Raw genomic sequence first — 9,514 nt, 5'->3', positions numbered from 1 at the left:
ATTCTGCAGTCCCCTCTGATGGCATCAAATGCTGAAAAGATGTGCTCGATATACTCATAACTGTAGATGAATAAGTCAAAAGGGGTGAAGTCAGGGGAGCACACAGGCCAAGGGCTTGAGCCTCCCTTCCTATTACTCTCTGTCTGAAGTAGTCTGTGAGATGAGACCTAGCCTGACTGTGCTGCAGCACCAACATTCTGGAACCACAAGCTACTGCACAGTTCCAAAGGAACATCCTCGAGAAGTTCAGGCATGGGATTATCCAGAAAGTTCAAATAACACGTGTCATTCAAATGATCTGGTAAGTAAGGTATGTGGTGCAGTAAGATGATCCCCAAAAATTGCAGCCCAAATATTCACTGATAATCATGTCTGTCAACTTCTCATACATGTATTGCATGCATTTTCAACAGCCCAGTGATTGCTGTCCAAACTAAATTTCTCATTTCTGGCCACAGGTTCCTTGTACGAAAGACTCAAACTGTCTTTCTCTACAACCTCCCAAATTTTTAAATGTCATTCTGTAACACCCTGTATAGAAGTGCTTACCTGCAATAAGAGCAATAATGATCAGCTGTTTTAGTTTATAATCAATTACAGTTTATTGTGTGTACACAATAAGGCCACACTTCCTCCAGTTCTCAGCATTTACACCAAAGTCTACATTATAATTGACAATAGATCTCGTCTGCATGCTCCTGATGTTCATTTGTGGATAAAATACATTTGAAGACATCGTTCTTGGTACAGACTCTATTGGAGGGAAATACTTATCCTCTGAATGAGCAGGATATTTGCCAAAGGTGCCAGCTTTGCAACCACCATCCTGGGAAACACAAAATGTATCAATCCACAAAATAAAAATAATATTATGCACAAAAAAAGAAATAGATGTAAGTTTATGTTAGCTGATGCTTCCAACACTTGTTGGTACAACAGTGTAACAATAAATGAAAAGCACAGCGTTGTGCAAGTTCTGTAGGATTAATCCTGTAGCTTTTCATTTATTACTTGTATTTTTTTTAAATTTATTGACAAAAAAGAGATGGGGTGTCTTAATGTGCACAATGCAACTGACAGGGAAAGTAAGTGTACACAGTTTTAGAAACAGTATCTTACTACATCAACAGAAAGATGTTGGTGAAAGTAATAAATGACCAATCACAGGACAAGCAACACACAATGTCTTACTTTCTGTAGGCTGGAAGCATCTATCAATATCCACAGAAATATTGTGAGCACAGAAAATTAATCAGCAATTGTAAGGTTAGTTTGGACAATATACAGCTTTCATTAGTAGCAGACTCTTGTCTGTTTCTAAACAGAGATTAATATACTGTGATTTAGCAAGGAATCATACCACTGTACATCTTGCAAATTTTCTTGCACATAAAGTATTGTCAGAAGCGATAGTTACATGAGCAACAGATAAATCACAGCACTGATGAAGAACCAGTTCTGCTCATGAGCAAGGGCCTGAGCAGGTTCCTAATTGATACTCTTCAAAGATGGAGGAGAAAATAAGTCAGAACAACAAGTGTATGTGAAAATATTAGTTGTGAAGTCTGACTAGATAGGATTAGTGAGAGATCACATAGCTCAAGACTTTTATTTCACACTGTCATGAACTATGTGTTTATGCAATGAGGTAATAAGAGAATATTGGAGTATCATGAGACACTGAATCAACTGTGAAGGTTTACAAACTTTCATATTATTATTTTGCTGTTTATTAATGTAATAAGGGTGGTCCATTGATAGTGACCGGGCCAATGATAAGTTCACAAAGGTACATGTATCACATTGGAACAAACGAAATAAAATGTTCAAATATACCTACGTTCTGTATTTTAATTTAAAACACCTACCTGTTACCAACTGTTCATCTAAAATTGTGAGCCATATGTTTGTGACTATTACAGCACCATCTATCACAAATCGAAAAAAGTGGTCCAACTAAAACTTTCAGATTTATTTACTTACTACACAAACATGTAATAAAAAATGGGGGTTCCTATTTTAAAAAACGCAGTTGATATCCGTTTGACCTATGGCAGCACCATCTAGTGGGCCAACCATAGTACCATCTGGTTTCCTCCTTCAAGCTAGACAAGTTTCATTCTTCGTAGTTTTTTCATTTGACGCTTATTTTGTGAGATGTTTGGCCCGGTCACGATCAATGGACCACCTTGTATATTTGGTTCATCTATTCCAGGAGTTTACAGCAAACGTGCTCCACAAGTGTGGTGAATGCAGACCAGTGAGAAATGAGTACTGTACTCCCTCCACCATCACAGGGAATAGAGTGGGGATAAGTGTGCAGAATTATATAACAGAGGAAATTGGCCCTGATGGAAATTCTTGAGAAATCGCGACTGTTTTACATTCCTTGGGCCATTCCACACCAATTACTTCAAGCTGCAGATCTGTGTGAACTGGGTACAGGAAGCTTTTTCATTTTCCCATTCAGTTGTGCTACAACTTCTGATTTATTCCTGAACTTGTAGTGTCAGAAGTATAGGAGGGGCAGAGTCAGGCCAAAGCAGTAATTTGAATGAGTTATTAACAGTGAGTTGTTCTGAAGCAGTCTGACAGTATAGTCACAGCTTTTTATGAATAAATGAAGAAAATTAAAAGATCATGTGTGTTGAAGACTTATTTCAAAAAGTAGATACAAGAGATTTATATAGGAATGTAGTGCAACGGGAAAAAAAAAAAAAGGCCTAGGGGTTCTCCGGTGATCATGTTACATGTGGAGAGAATAGAGAAGAAAACTGTAGAATTTCTTCCTTTCTGTGGCATGCCATGCCGTCACCTTCTGTCTTGCAATGAAACACAAGCAACTGACCAATTTCAAGCTGGTAGCATGTTATTTCATGGATGAACAAGCAAGGAACAAAAGCAAGAACAAACTTGTCGATTGGCATCACAATAATAACATGATGTACCCTATCTTTCCAAAATGAAGGTAGTTTGCTGTTTACTGATGTGTCAACTGTCCTGTATGAACTCATTCCTTATAAATGTCACCACTAGCAGACAAAGACCCTCCCACTCTGATTGTCACATATTTGGAACACTTTCTTCCACATATATCAGATGTGTTGCACATTTTCAAGCTAGTGAAGATATGATCACAATTAGTGTAGATAAACATTTTGAATTGGCAGATTCTGAACTAACAAAGCTAGACATTCATAAGAAGTTAATCATTCTGTTTGTGATCCATCAACTTAATGGTAATCTGGACACTTTTTTTCTACTACAAATTAACTTAAGTCCTGGAAAGTGTATGAACCCCAAAAACTATCATAATAATATGTGGAGACATGAATATTAGCATAGATATTCAGGGCAAAACGTGTAACAACTTCCTAAATGTTTTTGAACACTTATTGTGTGGCACAAATGGTAAAAACTGATTATACACTGATACATGAAAGATCAGCATCAGTCTGAGACCATGGGCTTACAGATTTTGATAGGGAAAAATGTAAAATATTTATATAAGGTCTTGGTCTCTCTGATTATAACTGTCACATAGTAAAGCTAATGTTTTTTTCTAGGGCATTGGCAAATCAAACTTTGGATGAAGTATATAAAAAAAACAATGCCAAGTTCTCTAACTTCTACAAATTATTTAAATTGAAAAAAAATATATATATAAGTAACCCCTTCAATAACAGCAGCTATGGAAAACAGATGAATAACTATGGATGTCAGAATATTCTCCACGACACTTTAACCTCACAGTTCATTACAATAATACTACTTTAACTCACAGTTTCTAGACACAAAAGCATTTACAGAAGGGTAATGCTTGCTGCAAAAATATCAATCAATAACGGAATAATATATAATACAGAAAATAAAAGTAAAGTAATTTGATTTTGAAGGTATATTCCAGTAGAATACAAATACTCTAGAATAAAAGAGACCACTCAAAAAAAAACAGAAGCATTGGGTCATCAACAGGAACAATTTGAGCTCACAAACACACACACGCACGCGCACGCGCACACACACACACACACACACACACACACACACACACACACACACACACACACACACACACCTATGCTTCTACATGGCACTGGCCGGACGAGCAGTGTTACATTGCTCCATTTCGACAGGTGGATTAGGTTGGTGCAGGGGTTGTGTCAGGAGAGATGGATGGGGGGAAAGAGAGGCAAGAGACAGTGTGAGGAGTGAGGAGTGGGGGGAAGGGGGAAGGTCAGTGGCTCAGAGGGAGGCAGCTGGTTTGCCAGCTAGGCAGAGATGGCAGGTGCATGTGTTAGGCATGCAGAATACAGTTGTCAGGCCTGTTGTACAGTGGCACATGCTGTGGGTGACTTGGGGATGTGAATTGGCAGGGTGCGGGAGGGCAGAGGAAGGTGAAATTGTTGGGTAAAGGGTGTGGCACTAGTGGGTTACTGGAGATTGAGGCCAGGACAGTTGAAGGAGTTAAGGATGTGTTGCAAGGATAACTCCCACCTGCATAGTTCAGAGAAGCTGATGGTGGAGTGAAGGATTCAGATCACACAGTTTTTGAAGCAGCCGTTGAAACTGAGCCTGTTATACTCAGCTGCATATTGTGCAGCCATGTAGTTGACTTTGTTCTTGGCACCTGTTTGGTGGCGGCCATCCTTGCTGGTGGACAGCTGGTTGGTAACCATAGTGATGTAAAAAGCTGTGCAGTGTCTGCAGCAGAGATGGCATGTGATATGAATGATTTCAGAGGTAGCTCTGCCTCTGATGGGATACAATAAGCCAGCAACAGGACTAGAGTAGTAAGTGCTGGGAGGATGGACTGGGCAGGTCTTGTACCTTAGTCTTCCACAGGAATGTGATTCCCTGAGGAAAGGGGTTGGGAGCAAGAGTGGCGTAAGGATGGACTAGGATGTTGTGTAGATTATGTGGGCAATGTAACACCACTTTGGCAAGGTTTGGAAGGATCTTGGGTAGGATATCCATCATTTCAAGGCATGATGAGATACAATCCTCTGACAAAGGATATAGTTCAGTTGTTCCAGCCCAGGATGATACTGGGCAATGAGGGGGTGTTGCTTTGTAGTTGGTTCTAAGAGGTGGTGGGAGGATTGTCTGCAACTTCAGGACAGGTGTTTTCCATGATTTACCTACAACACTTTAGGCAAATCGCTCCTACAACAAGACCATGGCCCCTCCCCTCTCCTAACAATAGTAGTGCTCCATCTCTATCATCTTGATGTGAGAAAGATGCTAGGCTATTAGCATTGTTTCTTCTTTCCTTCCTTCATTGACTGCATGTTACTTAAATTAGTTGTTATGACTGAAATTGTATAGGAGACTTCACAAATGTAACTTATTTGATACCAGCGATTACCCAGAAAACCAAAATACCATGAGTATGATACCAATATTCATCAAATTCAACCAGTTATATGTCAACCAGTTCCTCCACACATCATATTCCATCCAAACTTCTGGAGATGAAAAGACAGCAAATGTGACCTAGTAACAAAAAAAATTATATATTTGACATTAACATAAATTATTTCCAATTATTTTAACATGTCAACACCTTGTCAACCACATTCTCATTCCAAGTGGTGGTAAGGGTGTCTTATCTACCCTGTCCCAATTCCCAGTGGTTTTTTCCAGATTTTAAGCCATATTCATAAAACGTTTTTCTCCAGTCATTTCAGAACTGCTTACATGTCACCACTTCCCCCTCCCCCCAAACCCCAAACAAGGTGCTAGTGGTGTCTTACCTCAACATTTTTGTTCCTAGACCATATTTGGTTGAAATCTCTCTGTGCATTCCAGAGTTACGATAACATGCCATCCCTTTCCTCCCCTGATACCACTCCATCCCTATGAGTGCTGTGGTATCTTAGCTCACAGTATGTTTAACCAGGTAACAAGTGATATTTGGATCAGGTTCAATTGCAACTGCTCTGGGCCTCCTGGAGTTAAGCATACATGTCACACCTTTGTCACCTCTACTCCCACAAATATCCTGTGTCTCTTCTTCCATCCCACTAACCGACCATTGCTGACAATAAATGCTGGATCACCATTCATAAGTTTGTTCAGTTGCAAAGCCTTTATTTGAATCAGTGTACTGCCAAAGAGTACAACTTTTAAATTTCCTGAGTAAACTATAAGAAAATTGCTTTGTCAGTTTTTTTCATATGATGGCATGGTGGAGTTTTTTCACTAGTTCTATTACAGAAGCTTCTAATTTCCCACCCCCTTTTTTCCCCAGTAACTGATTGTGGCTCTCCCAACATAAAATACAGTAGCCAATTTGGTAACACTTTCACCAGTGTCAAACTGCTTAAGCACTTTCACTTTTTCTTTTAATGTACCAAGCAGGAACTATGTTTTTGTTTGCTTGACATTGTGTATGTTTTATATATAGAGTATTAATTTATGAACAAAAAGCATGACCACGGCATTGTATATGTCTTCCGAATTTGTTCTGTATACTGTATATAGAATATCCATTAAAAATCCATTAACAGTTGCCAGACAAACTGTGCTTTAATTACTGTTAAGCTGGTCAAACCTATTTAAATGATATTGATATGTGGTTAACTATGTATATGTATCTTTGACTGTGTTTTACATCTTTGTCCCTACATGCTGTTCCCAGTCGTTCCGAGTTCATTTACTTGCATGTGTGTAAGCTAACATGTAGCGAAGTGTACCAATGAGAACCATTACAATAAGTTACATAATGTGCACAAGTTTATCGTGTTCTCAATATCCATGGAACCTCAACAGGTTAAGGGTCCAGATACACAGATAAACGATTGTTAAAAGTATCAGGAATCGCTGATTAAAACTCACGTGTTGTGATTCAAAATCCAGTGTACTGCTGTCACAAAGAAGAATCGTTTGAGGTGGAAAATATGGCGATGAATTATCTAATTAATGTGCCAAATCTAAAAGGACGCGAGAACTACAGAGATTGGGTGTTTGCTATTGAAAATGTGCTTATTCTCAATGGATTAGTGAAGTGTGTCTCAGAAGTAGTTTCGTCAGAAGATTCGAAGGGCAAAGCGAAGATAATTCTTATGATTGATCCATCTTTAAATGTGCACACAAGAGAAGCAAATACGAAAGTGGACTTGTGGAAGAAACTGAAGTCAGTGTTTGATGACTCTAGTTTTGCAAGAAGAATAAATTTATTGAGAACACTGATATCAACATGTCTAGAGAAATGTGATTCAATAATGATCTATGTGGACCAGATAGTAGATAATGGTCAGAAATTATGTGGAACAGGTTTTGCTATTAATGATGAATGGATTGGTTCAGTACTGCTAGCAGGATTGCCGGAAAAATATTCTCCCATGATAATGGAAATTGAGCACTCAGGAATTCCAATCACAATGGACACGATCAAAAGTAAGCTTCTTGGCATGGAAGAAGAGGTCACCACGACTAGTAGTGCTTTTAGGGCCAAAAGTAGGCAACTGATGATATAAAATGTGTTATGCAAGAAGATATAGTGAAAAATGTCAGAAGATCACAAAGGCAGCCCAAACCAAATAGAAGATTTGATGATTACAAGGTTTATTTTTCTGCTGGAACTTCAGATCAGCTCGAGGATCCAACAACCGTGCAGATCTGATGCAGAAGAATGGAAATGTGCAATAAATGAAGAGATACAGGCATTTGAAGAAAAGAAATGCCTGGGAAATAGTAAACGTACCACAAAGTGCAAGTGTTGTGCAGTGTAAGTGGGTGTTTAAGAAAAAAATCAACAGTGATGGTGAAGTACAGCATCACGCCAGACTAGTGGCAAAAGGATTCGCTCAGATAACTGGAGTTGATTATAATGTGTCTTTTTCTCCTGTGGTAAGGCATTCAACACTTAGACTTCTAATGGCTTTATCCATTGAACTAGATTTGAACATTGTACATCTTGATGTTATAACTGCTTTTTTAAATGGTTTTCTCAAAGAGGATATTTTCTTCAACAACCTGAAGGATTAAATCTATATAATGATAAAAGAAAGGTTTTGAAGTTAAAAAGGGTTATGTATGGTTTAAAACAATTATCCAGAGTATGGAATGAGAGAGTACATGATGTCTTAAGCTGTCTAGGTTACAAAAGATCTGATTTAGAACCTTCCTTGTTTACAAAACATTACTGCTTAGTTACTATGGTAGCTTTATATGTGGATAACTTCTATATTTTTTCAAATGACTCAAGTGAGACTGAATGTTTGAAACATAAGTTAAGTTCAGAGTTCAAAGTAAAGGATTTAGGACTGGCTAAAAGCTGTTTGGGAGATGGAAATCAAATATGATAAAGCTATTGGAGTATTAGCTTTAAGTCAAGAGAACTATATTGATCAGTTATTGAAAACGTTCAACATGATAAATTGTAAAACTGTAAAGACTTCTGTTGAAACAAAGCTTTATTTTCTAAATGAAAAAGAAACTAAAACTAGTGATATACCTTATCAAGCCCTAATTGGTAGCTTAATGTATTTATCAGTACTTACAAGACCTGACATCTCTTTCAGTGTGAGCTACTTAAGCCAGTTCAATAATTCTTAAACTGTAAAACATTGGATATATGCTAAGTGAATTTTGAAATAACTGAAGGAAACTAAGAATTATGGTCTAAAGTTTAGGAAAGGAGATTCAGAATTATCTGTTTATGTAGATGCAGATTGAACCAATTGTCCTTTAGACAGAAAATAATACACTGGTTTTATTTTCAAACTATGTGGGTCTGTAGTGTCATGGCAGAGCGCTAAGCAAAAAACCTGCTCTTTCTAGCACAGAAGCTGAATATATGGCTCTTTCAGAAGCTTGTGGGGGGTTATTTATTTAAGGAACTTGTTACATGAACTGATAAGCCATAATAAGTATGTCACATTATTCAATGATAATCAGAGTGCACTGAACTTATCTGTAGATACTTCCAATCATAAAAGGTCGAAGCACATTGATGTTTGACATCAGTTTATAAGGGAAGCTGTGCCCAATAAAATTGTAAAAACTGTTTACTTACAAACAGCTGATATGCCTGCTGACATAATGACAAAGGTATTGAAAAAAAGAAAAACATTATCATTTTTTTGGACTGTATGGGTCTAGGTATTTTTTAAGAACATCATTTAAATGTTTTGAAGTTTGGGTGTTAAGCTGGTCAAACCTATTTAAATGATATTGATATGTGGTTAACTATGTACAGGGTGGCACACGAAATGTGTTACCAATTGTTTCTTTCACAATTTACGAAGCACATTAGATATCCCACTGGGATCTCTACAACAGTACCAGCAGAGCTTGGAAAAACAAATGAGTTACAAAATGATGTGTAATTCATGATACTGCCGCTAGGAGACTAGTAAGCAGCAGTGGCTGACAATGGAGGAACAATGGAGGACTGATGACACAGCAACGATTGGAAATTGTGTTACTTTTTCATGAAACGAAAAGCCTTGTTGTGACTCAGAGGCATTTTTGACAACAGTTTAACACACGATGGGTCCCTTGCAAG

At 37.9% G+C, this 9,514-nt stretch overlaps 1 protein-coding gene across 1 annotated transcript in view; it reads right to left on the bottom strand.

Moving 5' to 3' along the window:
- Positions 1-440: 440 nt before the first annotated feature.
- Positions 441-9,514, bottom strand: part of LOC126458858 (UPF0602 protein C4orf47 homolog) — a 166,734-nt gene continuing 157,660 nt past the window's right edge. The window contains exon 9 of the mRNA XM_050095821.1: positions 441-826. Within this exon, the coding sequence (XP_049951778.1) occupies positions 602-826 (225 nt within the window). The 3' untranslated portion in view covers positions 441-601. The remainder of the gene's footprint in view (positions 827-9,514) is intronic.

This window comes from Schistocerca serialis, chromosome 1, assembly GCF_023864345.2.
Source record: "Schistocerca serialis cubense isolate TAMUIC-IGC-003099 chromosome 1, iqSchSeri2.2, whole genome shotgun sequence".
In the NCBI taxonomy this organism is placed as follows: Eukaryota; Metazoa; Arthropoda; class Insecta; order Orthoptera; family Acrididae; genus Schistocerca; species Schistocerca serialis.
Note: the sequence above shows the minus strand (reverse complement) of the source record. Positions and strands in the feature narration are given on the sequence as shown.